Source organism: Canis lupus, chromosome X, assembly GCF_003254725.2.
Source record: "Canis lupus dingo isolate Sandy chromosome X, ASM325472v2, whole genome shotgun sequence".
Lineage (NCBI taxonomy): Eukaryota > Metazoa > Chordata > Mammalia > Carnivora > Canidae > Canis > Canis lupus.
In genome coordinates, this window is record NC_064281.1 from 66,938,179 (window position 1) to 66,956,707 (window position 18,529).

Here is an 18,529-nt window from a genome sequence, read left to right on the forward strand (position 1 = left end):
CCTATAAAGCTGAGTCTAAAACAGATGAGACTATGTACTCATTCCAAGAATGAGCAATCTTGGAATCATGAAGCAAACTTATTTAAAATCTTATCATGAAACTCACTTCCTAAAAAAGTAGATTAAAAACAAACCATGAGCCTTATAAACTACATTTGAGAGGACTTCTGAATTTCTTCTTTCAAACCATACAATAGTCCATAAAATAGAAACACTTTAACTTTTAAATGTAGTGTCATCACATATTTAAGAGAAAATTGACAATACATCATTTAGAAAACATTAAAAATTATTTTATCCTGTTTATTATTTTATCCAGTTTATTAATTACTGAAAAATAATTATATTGTATTTATTAAAACAGTTGAAGGATAAACTTTTATCTAATGAAAATTACAATTTTATTGTATTAAGAATTACATCAGGGCTGCTCCTGGAGAGAAGGCAGGGCAAAGGGCACAAGGACAACAGCATGGAAAGAACAATTTGAAGAGCACCTGGGGCACACAAGTCAGGAGGTTATTTGTTCATTTCAGGGCATGTCCTGTAGAGGCAGTATTCACAGAGGGAACCCTCCAGAAACAAAGGAACTGGCAGATGCCATTTCCCTCTGGACCAGATGGACTTAACAGATATATTTAGAATAGTCATCTTAAAACAGAATTCACATTCATTTCAAGTGCACATGGAACATTCTCCAGAATAGATCACACATTAGCCCATAAAACAAGCCTCAACAAAATTCAAGATCAAAGTCATACCATGCATCTTTCCTGGCCATTCTATGAAACTGGAAGAAAACTACAGGAAAAAAATCTGGGAAGACCACAAATACATGAGGATAATCAACATGCTATTAAACAAATGAATGGGTCAACCAGGAAATTAAAAAAGAAATTAAGTACATGGAAATGAATGAATATTAAAACACAACTGTCCAAAACTTTTAGGATGCAATAAAAGTGGTTCTAAGAGGAAAGTTTATAGCAGTAAAGGCCTACCCAGAGAAGCTGGAGAAATCTCCTATGAACAACTTAGCCTTACACCTAAAACAGCTAGAAAATGAACAAACAAAACCTAAACCAGCAGGAGTAGAGAAATAATAAAGATTAGAGTAGAAATAAATGATAAACTAAAAAAAATGGAACAGATCAATGAAACCAAGAGATGGTTCTTTGAAAAAGAAAATCAATAAAATTGATAAACCTCTAGCCAGATTTATTAAGAAAAAAAGAGAAAGGATTCAAATAAAATCACAAATGAGAATAACAATATCACAGAAATACAAACAGTTATAAGAAAAATTATGAAAAACTATGTCAACAAATTAGACGTTGTGGAAGAAATAGATAAAACTTCTAGAAATATATAAACTACCAATACTGAAACAGGAAGAAATAGAAAATTTGAACAAACCAATAACCAGGAAAGAAACTGAGTCAGTAATCAAAAAACTCCTAATCCAAAGTCCAGGACCAGATGGCTTCACAAGCAAGTCCTACTAAACATGTAAAGAAGAGTTAGTATCTATTCTTTTTAAACTATTCCAAAATATAGAAAAGGAAGGAAAACTTCCAAATTCATTCTACAAGGCCAACGTTACCCTGATACCAAAACCAAATAAAGACACAAATTATGGAGTGATGTTTTAAAAAGAAAAATACAGGCCAATCTCTCTGATAAACATATATGCAAAAATCTTCAACATATTACTAAACCAAATCCAACAGTAGATTAAAAAATTATTAATCAAAGATCAAGTGAAATTTATTCCTGGGGTGCCAGTGTGGTTCAATATCTGCAAATAAACATGATACATCACATCAATAAGAGAAATAAAAACCATATTATGTCAACAGATGCAGAAAAAGCATTTGACAAAGTACAACATTCAGTCCTGATAAAAAACCCTCAACAAAGTAGGTCTAGAGGTAACCTATCTCAACATAGTAAAGGTCATATATGAAAAACTCACAGCTAACATCAGCCTTATTGGAGAAAAACTGAAAGCTTTTCCCTTAGTCAGGAAAAAAACAAGGATATCCACTCTGACCACTTGCATTCAACACAGAACTGGAAGTCCTAGCAACACCACTCAGACAACAAAAAGAAATAAAAAGGTATCCAAATGGGTAAGAAAGAAGTAAAACTCTATTTGCAGATGATATGATACTGTATATATAAGACCCTCAGGACTCCACCAAAAATCTGCTAGAGCTGATAAATAAATTCAGTAAAGTCAGAATATAAATTCAATGTATAGAAATCTGCTACACTTCTATACATACACATATGTATTCTATACATATGTATAGAACATATGTGTTCTATACATACCTATACATATAATGAAGAGAAATTAAGAAAATAATTCCATTTACAATTGCATCAAAAATCAAAAAGATATCTTTAGAAATAACCCAAAAGGTTAAAGACCTATACTCTGAAAACTGTAAGACACTGATGAAAGAAATTCAAGACGACACAAAGAAAACATTCCATGTGCATGGACTGGAAGAACAAATACTATTAAACATCTATACTATCCAAAGCAATCTTCACATTTAATGCAATTTCTATCAAAATACCACCAGCGGGGCACCTGGGTGGCTCAGCAGGTTGAGCTTCTGCCTTTGGTTCAGGTCATGATCCCAATGCCCTGGGATCAAGCCCTGCATGGGCTCCCTGCTCATCAGGGAGTCTGTTTCTCCCCCTCTCTGCCCCTTGCCCCTGCCTGTGCTGTCTCTCACTCTCTCTCTCTCTCTCAAATAAATAAATAAAATCTTAAAAAAAAAGCACCAACATTTTTCAGAGCTAGAACAATCCTAAAATTTGTATCGAACTAAACAAAACCCCAAATAGCCAAAGCAACCTTAAAAAAGAAAAACAACACTGGAGGCATCACAATTCTGGACTTCAAGTTCTATTACAAAGCTATAGTAGTCAAACAGCATGGTACTGGCACAAAAATAGACACATGGATCAATGGAACACAACAGAAAACACAGAAATGAACCTACACCTTTATATGTGGTCAACTAATCTTTGACAAAGCAGGAAAGAATACCCAAAGGTAAAAGACCATCTCTTCAACAAATGGTGTTGGTTAAACTGGACAGCAACATGGAAAAGAATGAAACTGGACCACTTTTGTCACGATACATACACACAAGTAAATTCAAGATGGATGAAAAACCTAAATGAGACCTGAAACCATAAAAATCCTAGGAGACCACAGGCAATAACTTCTTTGACATTAGCTGTAGCAAGTTTTTTTCTATAGGTCCTGTGGCAAGGGGAATCAAGGCAAAAATAAACTACTGATAGTACATCAAAATAAAAAGCTTCTGTACAGTGAAGGAAACAACAAAACTAAAAGGCAACCTATGGAATGGGAGAAGATATTTGCAAATGACACATCCAGTAAGAGTATCCAAAATACATAAAGAACTTATAAAACTCAACACCCAAAAGAACCAGATAATCTAATTAGAAAATGGGCAGAAGACATAAACAGACATTTCTACAAAGACACAGGATGGCCAACAGATACATGAAAAGATGCTCACCATCACTTATTATCAGGGAAATGCAAATCAAAAGTACAAAAAGTACAATGTGGTATTAACCTCATACCAGTCAAAATGGCTAAAATCAACAAGACAAGGAACAACAGGTATTGGCAAGGATATTGAGAAAGGGAAACCATGATTTCACTCATTTGTGGAATTTAAGAAAAAATGAGCAAAGAGAAAATAAAAGACAAACCAAGAAACAGACACTTTAACTATAGAGAACAAATGGATGTTTTCCAGAGGAGAGGGAGGTGGGGAATGGGTTAAACATGTGATGGAGATTAAAGAGTGCACTTGTAGTTTTGAGCACTGGGTGATAAAATGGAATTGCTGAATCACTATATTGTACACCTGAAACTAATATAACCCTATATGTTAACTATATTGGATTTAAATTAAGAAAACTTTGCTGGAGATTTCTCTCTCTCACTCTCACTCTCTCTTCCCCCTCCCTCTTCCTCCTCTCCCTCTTCTTCCCTCCCTCCCTCCTTCACCCCACCCTAACACCTCACACTCTCTCCCTCTAAAAGAAGTTTTTAAAAACCCTTAATATATTTTTGATTTAAAAAATAACAGTAATAAAAATGCCTAAAATGCAACATAAAAACTACTTTTCATTTTCTCTTACACTGTAAATATGGTACAATGCTAAAGAAAATATTTTAATCATACTTAAACTGACACCTAACAATTTTCATTTTGCTCTGACTTTCCAGTCTTTGTCCACATGTATCCATAAGGTAGAAACTGAAACACAGAGGGGTTAAGTAATTTTTCCAAAGTCATATACTGAGTAAATAGTGAGTTAATATTGGAACTCTGGCTCAAGTCTGTGCTCTTAAGTACTATATTCTTTCATGACATCTAAATCTCCTTATCCATCCCCATCAAGCAATCTTACAATGTAATTCCATTTCCCGAATTACTCGATTCTCAGAAATGAGTACTTTAACTAGTAGACACGAATAATGCTAGAAAGGTATGTTCCTTTTTGTGAATTAATAAATTGGCACACAGTGTCAGCTACTAAGTGTAGAAGCAATCAAAGAAGAATCAAAGAAAAAAAATTTTGCAAGTCCCAATGAAAATACTTATTATACAAGAAGTACCTACTGATGTTAGAACTATTATGTGAATAGTTGGTATCAAAGTGAGTATACACTGCCAAATTACAACACACAGATTATTCTATATCCATACAACGGAAGCAACAGATTGTCATCGTTCTAATCCAGGGTTAATCTTAGCAACACTCATGGTCTATCAACCAGATATGATGTATGTTCTGGCATAATCCAACATGGCATCCAATCACTAAAGATAAATTCTAGACAAAAATTTTAACCTTGAATCCATCAAGCTTTTAGATAGAACTCTTAGTTTACATGAAAAAGATAGGTCAGAGTAATAAAGTAACTGATACCACAAGGAAGAAAGCAGCCAAATCCAAGAGGTAGAACAATCTGTAGGATCACTGGTCCAGTCTTCTCAATATTTCAGTCATCATTTGAAAAAAAAAAAAAAAAAACCTAAGCTAGGATAAAACAGACTTACAGGACATTAACAACCAGTAGTGCATAATACTGAATTGGATACAAGTGTGTACATATCAGCTATAAAGAGTATTTTGGGGTAGGTGTTTGTAGAAAGTTAAATATGATCTGTAAACTGGAGATTAAAATGACCTGGAATGGATAGAAAAGTGAGGCTTATTGACTGAAAAAGTTGCAGAATGGAATGTACCGATGACTTTATCTAGTCATGAATATACTTATGACATTACAAATTTCCTGGGGTGGGGGTAAAGACTTCAAAAGCTGTAAAGCAAAGGGCAAATAAATACAATTACTTTGGTAAATAGGCATAACCTACTGAAGCTGAAGATATGCAAACCTAGTATGTAACACAATTGTGTGTGTGTGTGTGTGTGTGTGTATACATGTGAGTGTGTGGAGAGGGGAGGTTTACATCTGTATAGATCAGTCTCACAAGCATAACACTACAACAAAAGCAAGTCACAAAAAGAATACATACTATAGAATTCCAAAAGTTAGACAAGGGTAAAACAGGTAAAAAAATATATATTTCTTAGAGATGCATACACACATAATTAAAACACTTTAAAAAATACAAACAATACAACTTACCATAATGGTTACATCTATAAGAAAGGAAAACAGATGATAGTGATGCACAAAGGGAAGTTCTAAAGTTCTGGTAATACTCTTTTTCTTTAACTGGGTCATATATACACACCATTCACTTTATTATTATTCACTGAAATAAATATACACACACAAATTTCATTTGCAAGTATGTTATTTTATAATGAAAATGAAAGCTGTGGACCAGATCACAGGCCACACTGTACCAGTTAATTAGCATCCTGTGACCTTTCAGAGTGTTTTAATATATAATATTATTTTCAAATTTAACTATAAGCAGCTTTAAAATAGATGTCACTCTTATAACTTTTAACTCTACTAAATGATTTTCTCAAAATAAATTTTGAGATCTGAAGTTACAGAGTCCAAGAGAATAAACATATTTACAATTCTTAGTACAAAATCAAATTACTCTGCCCAAACACTGTCTCAATTTAAAATATATTAATTGGATACAACTTCATCAAATCAGTTATTACTCTTTTAATGTTTTTATATATTAATTGGATACAACTTGATCAACAAATCAGTTATTACTCTTTTAATGTTTTTAATTACTAGGTTATATTGCATTCAACTTATTAAGAAAAAATATTTTCCCAGCAATTTGTTAACTATTTCTATCTTCTTTTTACATTCTCTGCCCATTTGTCTAAAGACCCTTGCTCTTTTTCACATAAATTTGAAGGTACTCATTTTCTGTAATTAGTCCTGTTATGAGTTGCAAATACTGTTTTTCTTTTTCTTTTGGTTTTCTATTTTTCAGAGCAGATGCTACAATTTTTATATACTCAAATATTACCGTTTGTTTTTTGAGATTTCGAACAGGAATATTTATTATTTCTCCCTAGATCAGATGACCTGATCTATTCCTACTTTATAGTTCCCACTTTGAAAGAAACTACACTGAAAGAGACACACAAATTTTTGTCAGAAAGTCCAAAACTTGATCATATGGTAAAGAAAAATTAAATTCAACTCAATGAAGAACAGATTATTAGATCAATGGTGTTAGAATAACTGGCTGGTGATTTAGATGGATAAAAGCCCTCATACATTACAACAAAGTAAATTTCAAGTGAATTAAAAAAAGTTCTTAAAGATTTTATTCATTTATTTGAGAGAGAGCCTGATGTGGGGTTGATCCCAGAACCTTGGGATCATGACCTGAGCCACCCAGTTGCCCCTATCAAGTGAATTAAAATTTAAATGTAAAAAATAAAATATTGAAAAACTAAGAGTAAATATTAACATCTTAGATTACTCTGGCATAACCAGGAAATTGACCTTACCCAGTGACTTCATTCAGATTTCACCAGTTTTACATATACTTGTGTTACTTTTGTTAACTGCCTTTAGAGATAATATATAGAAAGCTTTCCCTTCCAAGATAAGTAACTTGCCATTGGGGAAACTGGGTGAAGTGTATACAGGATCTTCCCATATTATTTTCTACAACTGTGTGTAATAAGTCTACAATTAGGGGATCCCTGGGTGGCTCAGCGGTTTAGCCCAGGTTTAGCCCAGCCCTACGTTTGGCCCAGGATGTGGTCCTGGAGTCCCAGGATCAAGTCCCACATCAGGCTCCCTGCATGGAGCTTGCTTCTCCCTCTGCCTGTGTCTCTGCCTCTCTCCCTCTTTCTCTGTGTCTCTCATGAATAAATAAATAAAATCTTTAAAAAAAAATAAGTCTACAATTATCTCCAAATAAAAACTTTTAAAAAAGGACACTAGGAAGAATAATTGACACAGAATGATGTTCATGACATACTGTGAGGTGAAAAATAGGTTTTAAAACAGTATCCATGATACATTTTTATAAACACAGAAAAGTAGACATATATTTATACACACAAAGTGAGAAAACTGGAGATCTCTGGGTGCCTCAGCAGTTTAGCGCCTGCCTTTGGCCCAGAGCATGATCCTGGAGTCCAGGGATCAAGGCCCATGTCGGGCTCCTTCCATGGAGCCTGCTTCTCCCTCTGCCTGTGTCTCTGCCTCTCTCTCTCTCTGTGTCTCTCATGAATAAATAAATAAAATATTTTTTAAAAATTGAGAAAACTTCTGGAAGTATATACATAAAAGTGTTATTATTATGTTAATAATACAGCCCTCCAAGGAAAAAGATATTACCATATTCCTTCTGTCAATTAAGATGCATCCATTGTTAAGTGCTGACAAATACTGAAAATCCTAGGAACCAAAAGAGTCAACCAAAATAAGACAAGCTTCATAAACAAGACAATGAGTCAATAATCCTGAAAATTTGCAAGTGAAGAAAATTAAAAAAAAAAAAAAAAAAAGACAAAATGGCAAACTCCAGCACCTGTACAAGCAGCCTATATGTAACTTTTAACAATGGTTTTATTTCAGTGGGAAACTATGTATCTTGAAATCAATGAATAATTCCTAGGGAAAACAGATTATCACATGAAATATGACTGTATTCTCTGATCCCATTTCTTATCATTACTTTAGTGGCTGTGATTTATTTTTATTTTTGTTTTTGTTTTTGTTTTAAGGGCTAAACACAACCAGGTCATGCAGTTTACCTTCATCAAAAGGTTTGCAAGCCAAACTGTGGAAGGAGCCTCGGTGTCCAACGAAAGATGAATGGATAAAGAAGATGTGGTTTATGTATACAATGGAATATTACTCAGCTATTAGAAATGACAAATACCCACCATTTGCTTCAACGTGGATGGAACTGGAGGGTACTATGCTGAGTGAAGTAAGTCAGTCGGAGAAGGACAAACATTATATGTTCTCATTCATTTGGGGAATATAAATAATAGTGAAAGGGAATATAAGGGAAGGGAGAAGAAATGTGTGGGAAATATCCGAAAGGGAGACAGAACGTAAAGACTGCTAACTCTGGGAAACGAACTAGGGGTGGTAGAAGGGGAGGAGGGCGGGGGGTGGGAGTGAATGGGTGACAGGCACTGGGGGTTATTCTGTATGTTAGTAAATTGAACACCAATGAAAAATAAATTAAAAAAATAAATAAATAAATTTCCTTTATCTAGGAAAAAAAAAAGGTTTGCAAGCTAACACAAATATCTTGATGCTGTAAATGATGAGTTTACACTGTAAGAATTTGTTGGCAACAGGATTTTAATGTCAACAATGGTGATTTCCAAAAATAAAGCAACTGCCAACTACAAAGCTAGGGCACATTAATATAATATTGATAGTATAAAGGCATTTTTTTCACTTGGAAGAATCCCACAAGCTCATTCTAATAACTCAGTTTTAGCTAGAACAACTCTGGTCTTAGCTAGAACAACTTAAGTTGACCTAGGTCAAACTTAACTTGCCTTAGGTTATATATTTGTAAAATGGAGATAACTGTATCTACCACAAACAGGGTTACTGTGAGAATCAGATGAGATTTTGCATTTCAAGAGCTAAGAATAGTACTCACATATAGCAAATATTTCTCATATATTTGTTTACCAGTGTAATGTAGGTACTTAAAATAAATCTCTGTCATCTGTTTGGCTTAGATAGCTCATACCAAAGTAACACAGTTCATAGAAAAATAAGGATTAGAACTCACAAGTCAGTATGTCATGGGAATGAAAGGCAGAGCATTAATGAATACAGTCAATGATATCCTAATAGCAATGTAATGGGACAAAAGGTAACCACTTGTGGTGAACATAATGTATAAACTTGTCAAGTCACTAAGTTGTACATCTGAAACTAATGTAACTGCATCAACTATACTCAAATAAAAATTATTTGAAAAAGAACTCATAACTCAGCATCTTCCTAATATGCCTTTTTTTTAAGATTTTGTTTATTTATTCATGAGAGACACAGAGAGAGAGAGGCAGAGACACAGGCAGAGGGAGAAGCAGGCTCTATGCATGCAGGGAGCCCGATGTGGGACTTGATCCGGAGTGGATACATGTGCCACCCAGGCGTCCCCCTAATATGCCTTTTATCTGTATGTAAAACCTTACCTCTTTATACTTTAGCTTGTGTAAATTTTTCTATAATAATTATTTTAAACTCATATATAGAAAAGTAGTTTTACAAATGTACTAATGTGAATGACAGTTATATGATCCAAACATTTCAAAGCAATATAAAATGATTAAAACTTCATTATCGAATAGCCATTGTAACTCAATGTGAACACTACGCTGGACAAAAAGGATGTTAGAATACTACTCAGAAAAAAAGTAGATGTTAATACTATGCTAAATGTGATATAAACCAAATCAGTCAAGTAGTGTTACTTAAACTCTTCGTAAAATCCAATAGAGATGAAATACTTAAACTAAGCACAGTGGCCAAGATGTACCTGGTCAGTCTCATTCCCTCCCGCTCTCTCTCGGCTTTTGTTATGTTGTTTGCCCCTTGTCTCTTATTTGCAAACTATTTTTTAAATAGCCTCAATATGATAACATGATGGCTCTTATAATCATGCTTTAGAAAAATCACTGTGATAAATTATCATCTTTTTTACACTGTCCTATAATAATTATTAGCAAAGAAGACAATAAATCGAACTTTGAAAGTATCCCTATTTTGTTGGCTACAACAAAAATGTTCCCCAAAATGTTCCCAATCTCGCTAGCATATAGATATGTTTTTTAATACATATGTTAATATAAACTGATGGTGACTTTCAGTTTATTTTATATTTAAAACCATTTATAGGGCAGCCCCGGTGGCTCAGTGGTTTAGCGCTGCCATCAGCCCAGGGCGTGATCCTGGAGACCCGGGATCTAGTCCCACGTCAGGCTCCCTGCATGGAGCCTGCTTCTCCCTCTGCCTGTGTCTCTGCCTCTCTCTGTGTCTCTCATGAATAAATAAATAAAATCTTAAAAAAAATTTATATACATATCAGGTACAACGTAGCATTTCAATTTTAAAAACTCTGCATTAAAACTGAACAGCAGGTGATTTAGCATGAGTAACAGGTCAATAATATGGAATTATAATTATTTCTGTGCATTGCGATTTTATGTTAAACATGAGAATGTGATGGTGAGCAGCCATACTTGATTTTAATTGCCGTGGCTTGAGTTATCCAAAACATCACGAGAACACTACAGAAAATAAGAAAATGACATGACGCATGGGAGATGAAAATGATGCTGCAGAGGGAACTCTGGTAACAGATGTCGCTCTCTCTGAGGGATTGGTTCAAACTTATGATTTACAAGGATGGGTAAGCCTCTCCCAGAGTCTTCTCCAGAGTTAGGTAGCTCCCTTTACTTTCCTAGGTACTGAGAGCAGAAAAGACATACTTTTCCATCAATAAATACCTGAAGAATTGCAAAGCATTTTTTGGAACACGAAAATCTGTAGGCTTTCTTTAGTTCTTCAGCACTCTTAAGCTGACAAAGAGTTTCGTACTATGCCCCAAATAGGATAAATCTGTTCAAAACCTTTAAACAAAACAATATGACAAATAATTCAATCTGATGAATGGAAGAGAATAAAAGAAAAAAGATAGAAAACCTGTAAACCCACAAGATAAGAAATCTGTTAGAAATAGTGATAATAAACAAAGGTCTTTCCTGCCAACAAGCCAATGGGAAGAGGAGAAAAATGATTCAGATACCTGAATCTTTCTGTTGCTTTCCATGGAAAGCCCTTCCCAGGAAGCATTCAGGTGGTAACAGTGATGATAAAAGCACCTGGGAATGGCATTATGGGCCATTTAAATCAATTACATTTTCTGAGCACTTACTAAGCATTTTACAGGAATTATTTCATTGAATTCTCAACACAGCTCTGTGAGGTTTATTCTCATGTAGAGATGAGAAAATTGAAACTTAGTCATTAAGGGACATGTGTAAGGTGGCACAAGAGACACAGCTGATTCAAACCCAATCTGTCTCATGTCAGAACCACATCATCAATCACTACATTATCGCTATACTGCTCAAATGAGATACATACATGTCAAAGTAAATAAAATATATGGATGGTATGGCATTTGTGAAATAAAGGACTTTTGAAATAACATTTTTATGACTATTCATTGTTATTCTATTATTCTCTAGACTTTAAGACTTTTTGCCCCTGGCAACACCCAAAAATATGTATATGCATATATATGTATTTTACACAGTGATCTATATTATATACATATGAAATATTTGTTTTACAAAACTACATTCATCCTTACTACATGCAATATATTCTGATACATTCTACTCTACCTCTTTTTTTAGTGCTGGAATTGATTTCATGACCCACGAATAGGTGGCATCTTACAATTACCACACACACAAAAAAAATCACAACTCAGCTCTGGACCATAGGTGCATGTATGTTTGGAAATACAGACAGAGTTAATATGGACATCCTGTCATGTTGATATATAAACAGGAGAAGAGTAAATAAGATACATATGTGGGAAATCACTTGGCACAGAGTCTGGTACAAAGGGGTATTTGGTAAATACCTTTTCACAAAACCTCCTGCAGCACTACTATTCCCCAATATTTAGAGAAGTGAAGCTATACTACCAACATCATAAGCTTTATAGTCAATGAGCTGCCAGCCAAGGCTGATACTATGATTCTCAACCAACATCAAAGAATGAAAGCGTACTACCTACATGACCTTCCTGATAAAAGCAGCTGCTTGCAAGAAAACCTTTAATGAGCCATTTTGATACACACATTTCTTAAGTATATTAAACACTGACCTGACTCCTTAAAAGGACTATACAGAATTTAGCCTTTTCAAGGACCCAGGGTCATACTTACACAAACACAATGGTAAACTTTAGAACTGGTAGATAGGTCACCTAATTAAAATCTCCCACTTTACAGATGAACAAACTGGTGTCACAAGAGGTGATGCAATTTGCCCAAAGTCATCCAGTAGAAAGGTCAAATGATTCCCATTACACCATGCTGCCACATCTACTATTGTACTATGTCAAGCACTATCTAGCAAGATAGTTACAAGCTAGGAGCAATTCTCTTTGTAATCCCTCCCATGTTTGTTATTTTGGTTATCTCATCTCCTTCCCCATAATCTTTAGCAATAAAACTCTTAAAAAGGATCTGTTTATCTAATCTGCAGGAAAAAGTTTAAGCTAGCCCCACTCCACAGCCCATCTCTAGGAAAGAACTCCCAAAATATAATTGTGTGGTGTACTTCAGAAAGGAAAGGGATGCAGACTGAATCCCTACGTGGTCTTCAGAGAGCAAGAAGGATGCAATGAAAAGCCCAGGTTGGCTTAAGAACAGTTCTGAGGATGTGACTATGAGGAACCCCAAATAGTCTCTGAAAATAGGCAATACAGTAAACTTTACAAAGGCAGGGACTAGGTTCTCAGTAAATGTGGGTTGAATACTCTGAAACCTGAGTGTTACTATATAAACTGGTCCCAGGCTATTTTACCACTTAACGTAGGCTTGCAATTTAGGTGTTTGTCTCTTCCCTTTCCCATTAGGATATGAACTATCACTTATGTCTAACGACATCCCCCAAACACAGCTTTTGCAGAAGCTGATAACGCTCTCTATATCTTCTACATAGGATGTTTCTAATATGCCCTGAGCACACTGGAATTACTTCTAAAATAAGAATATGCTCTAAGTGAGGGCCTGAAGGATTCTACATTGTAAGAAGCATGCCAATATTATCACAGCTCTCCAAACTTTCATCTTGCCCGCTCTTCTGTTGAATTATTGGCTCTGATACAGATTGCAGATTACACAGGTTGCCAGATATCACCTCCAGTGAGGTGTTATGTTACTGGGACTATTTTTAACCTGAAACCAATGATACTTCTCTACAACCCACAAAATTATCATTCCAGTATCTTTTTAAATGTCAAAATGTCTTGAAAATGATGACAGTGTACTCCAAACTGAAAGCCACTTTCTAAAACATCACTTATATCTAGCTTTGTCCTCTCCTTTAAGACTCTAGATGGCTCGCCTTCCTTATTCCATTTTCTTCTATATTTTTCACAGCTCAAATACTTTTATTTCTCTGCCTTTGAGTGTTTGACAAATATTTCCTGTATTTTGTAATCAGAAAGAAACAGATGTAACTAAGAAAATACATACAAAACTTTATCTTCCCATAATCTCTTCAAAACATGATCTTAAGGAAAATCTTGTGATACAAAAAGTAAAAAAAAAAAAAAAAACTAATTAAGGACAAAGGAATTTAAATATCACCTACAGATGTTTTTACTTGAAGCAACTGTCTCTTGATATAACTAGAGCTAAATCTAAAAGAAAAATTACATTTCATAGCCTATTTCTTCATGTTTGTGATACATGCATGATTAATTCTACTTTTGTCAGTAAAATTGAATCTAAGAAATGCTGGCTTTTCCTAAGATTAACTCAAGCTAGTATTTAGTAATGAAAACAGGGATGTCTGGGTGGCTCAGTGGTTCAGCATCTGCCTTCAGCTCAGCGTGTGATCCCAGGGTCCTGGGATAGAGTCCCACATCAGGCTTCCCATGGGGAGCCTGCTTCTCCCTTTCTCCTTCTGTCTAGGTCTCTACTCCTCTCTCTGTGCCTTTAATGAATAAATAAAATCATAAAAAAGAAAACATATATATACACACACACACATATATATATGTGTCTCCATACCCAGTGTGGGGCCTAACATGGGGCTTGAACTCATGACCCTGAGATCAAGAGTTAGATGCTTAACCGACTGAGCCACCCAGGTGCCCCTAATGCAAACATTTTTAAGGCTATTATCAGCAAACTATTTCAGAAGAAAAGTATTCCAAATACATTAACAATAATTCAAATTAAACAATAATTGGAACCATTTAGGAAATGACTTTTATCCAATTTTTCCATTTTGATATACCTAGATACAATGCTTCACAACATAAATTTATGCAATGTGCTTGATAAACTTGAGTATGTTCACCATTAAGTGAGATGAAAAAAAGTAACTTTTAAGATTAACTTCGAATAAGTTCTTCCCATACTTTGAGAAATAATATTACTCTCACTGGAAAGTGTAAAATGAGTCTTTTTCTAAACACACCAGATGCCACCTAATGCAATTTTCTGTATCACTCACAGTATCTTCCTACCTCTACCATAACAGACTCAAAGGATGAATATAGTCCATATTATGAACTGAACCAGAAAGCAAAGTATTTAAGAATTAACAGCATTTAATAATAGGAATTAACACTCTTATCAATTAAAATTTGAACCCAGATAAGAAAAAAATCTTATAATGACTCAAAAAATTTTTAAAACACCCCAAGTTCCTAGGTAACAAAAAAGAAAGGCAATAATATAGAATTGAAGTATGGTATAACAACTATTCAAAAATGGATGTTGTTCTCGGTTTTAGGATAGACTAGAGAGAACAAATGAATCATCACTCTATTGACTCTTTCCTGCTCTCATTCAACATCTGTTTACAGCAGCTACAGCCAAGTTATCTGCAGCCATGCAGTTTTCAGACAGAATAAGAATAAACATGTCCTCACTATCCTGAGACCAATTATCCAGGTGCAATTAGAATGAGAGGATTTTTGGTTAGACAATACCTGAAAGGCTATCTAGTTTACCCTGCCTGTATTTAAAAACAAGACTGAGGCTCAGAGAGATTAAGTGCCTAGCAATTCAAACAGCTATTTAAAGGCCAAGCAAGGTCTCCAAACAATTTTTCTCAGTTATTTCTATTAATATGGGTTAACTCTGAAGGTATGAACCACTGATTCTCCTTCTGAGATGGAATGGGCCTTTGGAAACTTACTAGCTGTGTGATCTTGAGCACACAGCAACTATTCTAAGCTCCCCTTTTCTCTTCTGTAAAGTGTACCAAATACCTACTCTAACCAGGCTGCTGTGAGGATTACATACAGCTTGTAAAATGCTTAGCACATCAATTAGCAAATAATTAGCATTCAAAACTAGGTAGCTATCATTTTTACTTCTGCCCTGGAAACATGGCTGCCCCTACTGTTTGAAAGAAAACGTGTTCATTAATACAATGGACAGGTTCTCATTCACCAGAGCTTCTCTGACCTACCACATTATGCAAACAGGAGAAAACCCCACTCAACAACCTACTTCATCCCATCTAAAATCCACCCTTTACAATATTAAGAAAACAAAATACCAACTGCTGCCAAATGTCTTCTCCACCTGTTGTACGTTGAATTTGTCAACTAGAAATTGCAGGGTATTTTTCTGGCTCCGCCCAAAACATGGAGAATAAATGGGAAAACAAGGGGAAGATAAGGTCACACACCTGTAATGGAATTCACAGAAGCTTCTTCTCAGCTCATTTAGTTGTGAGTAGATAGGTGGGTGACAGAAAGCAAAATGCTGTCTTTCAGCATCATAAAGCAGGAATGGCTACCTCAACAAAATACAATTCCCTAGGCTTTTCAACACAATAGAAAAGAATCCGTGTCCTCGTCCTAGTATATTAATAAGCACACGGGCGATAACTGGGCATCTTTCCCGAAAAACTAAGGACTAAGTCGTATCCGAGCTGCACTACACCCCAGGACTACATAAATACATGAAAACTTCCTAAGAAAGGGCGAGACAAAATAATGGGGAATATCACCCTGAAATCAACGAGGAGGGAATCATGTCGCGCCAAAGGCGTCTCCATTGGTAAAATCCCGACCTTCCATTCTCATGACACCACAAACCCACCCCCCTCTAACGAAATTACAGAATCACCCGCAGCAACCAACCTCAGCATCTGCATCGACCAGATCGACCCCTACTCAAATGGCGCTAAATACGGTGGGTCCAGCCCCTCCCTGGAGCTTCGAAGTCCCGCGCTGACTCAACACTACCTCACTTCCTTCCCATCCTCCCTCCCTTCCTCAACCCCTAGTATTTCTCCCCAAGCCTCGCCATGGCAGAGAAGGTAGGAAGGAGACAGATTTCCTACACTTCGTTAGGGGAGTACCAGAGCCACACATACCCGTCCCTATTACGATCACATCAAACTCCGAAGGGAGATTATCCGCCATCTTGAAAGGAAACGTGTCATGTGACTACTGCTTGTGGAAATAAGATCTAGTAAGGCATTGCCCTTGTAAAAGACGGAAGGAAAAACAATGCATTCTGGATATTGTAGTTCGTGGGTGGCCGATCCAGGTAGGCGGCTACATTTTACTTGAAATGTTACGTGAATGTTAAAGACGCAATTTATTTTCTAGGCTGAGTGTAGTAGCGCATTTAGCCTGGAGGTTTGGGGTAGTAATGAGATGGAGATTTTTACTCCGCTAGATAGGATGAATGGGAAAACCTGGGGTTTTTTTTCCCCCCCATGAAGCAAGAATTGTTGGTTTATATGAAGGCCGGACTGAAATTGAAAGAGGATTGCTCTGTGAACAAAGGAAATTTTCATTGCGGCCTGGAAACTTGTTTACTCCCCCGTGTGTGTGTACTTTCGTTTTGTCCCCTTGAAACATAATTTTTCACACCAGCCCTTTCAAACTATCCCGTATCTTTTTAGTCTCCGTGTCTCCCCAATGAAAACCCACCAAAAAACCTCTTGCCTTAGTTTTGTCACAATGAAACCTAAATTGCATCTGTATTTGTTCTAGTTAGTCCAAGCAGCCACCCGGCAGTATATTTTTACAAAATTAGCCTTTCTCTACAGGACGGAAAAAAAGATATGAAACATAATAGTTGCTTGATAAGCATTTAAATGGTTCTGAGTTTGGTTTTTTATACGTATACAAGGAGTCCATACAAGATTTTTTTTTTATTCATAAGAGACACAGATAGAGAGGCAGAGACAGAGGCAGAGGGAGAAGCAGGCTCCACGCAGGGAGCCGAACTTGGGACTCAATCCCAGGTCTCCAGGATCACGCCCTGGGCCAAAGGCGGCGCTATACCGCTGAGCCACGGAGCTGCCCCCATACAAGATTCTTATGATAAACTGCTGCAGAAGTAATCAAGGTAAAATGACCTTTATATTAAAGTAATTGTGTTTGACAGGGGGGCTTTAGGGGTCATTGTGTAGTCATTTTACAAGAGTTTCAAAGAGAAAGTGCTAGTAGTAGACCTTCCCTTACACCAACAGTCCTCTGAACTGTTTGTGGTTTCTCAGTCACAGTTTTTCCTTCAGCATGGAATGATTTTCCCTTTCTCTAGCTAACATATCCTTAATATTCAGCTCAACTTCTACCACCTCCTCCTTTTATCTCCTCCGTATGTTGGATTAAATTTCCCTATGTAGTGCTAACACCCTATCATAGCCTCCCATACTGCACTGAAATTATTTGCATTTATGGTGGTTCCTATATAGTACACACATCCCCACACATACAAAAATATACACCCAGATATATAATGCCCTAAATTATGAGTCTCTTTATTACAGGAACTGGCCTTAGGTATCTTTTTTACCCACTGCATCTAATATAAGCCTCGTACTTAGGAATGCCAGTAAGTGTTTGTTGAACTAAGCTTAGTTCTGACTCCCCTAAATATGAATACAGAGACTAAGTCTTCATCTTTACATCTGCCCACGACTATCATGTGTCATATATTTTGAAGATGCTCAATACATGTTGTTATTTTGCTAAGGTTCAATTAAAATTCTTTAAAATTTTATTTTACTGGGGTTGGGTTTTGTTTGGTTTTGCTGCATTTTGCCATGATCTTTAGCAATATTGTACATGTTTCATTAATTTCTTTTATGGATTATCTGAATGTATTGAGCAATTATCTTGGGATATGGTCCTCTGATGAATATTTTGTGTAAGATATTCCTCTGAGAAGTCTAATGTATTGTTCAGTAAATCACTCTGCCATTTGCCTTGATCTGAAAAAAAAG

At 35.8% G+C, this 18,529-nt stretch overlaps 1 protein-coding gene across 3 annotated transcripts in view; it reads right to left on the bottom strand.

Annotated features, from left to right (window-relative positions):
* CHM (CHM Rab escort protein) overlaps nucleotides 1–16,772 on the bottom strand; it is a 244,222-nt gene extending 227,450 nt beyond the window's left edge. For all 3 annotated transcript variants that reach the window (XM_035711636.1, XM_035711637.1, XM_025431816.2), the window contains exon 1: nucleotides 16,664–16,772. In XM_035711636.1, coding sequence (XP_035567529.1) covers nucleotides 16,664–16,712 — 49 coding nt within the window. In that variant the 5' untranslated portion in view covers nucleotides 16,713–16,772. The remainder of the gene's footprint in view (nucleotides 1–16,663) is intronic.
* Nucleotides 16,773–18,529: the final 1,757 nt, after the last annotated feature.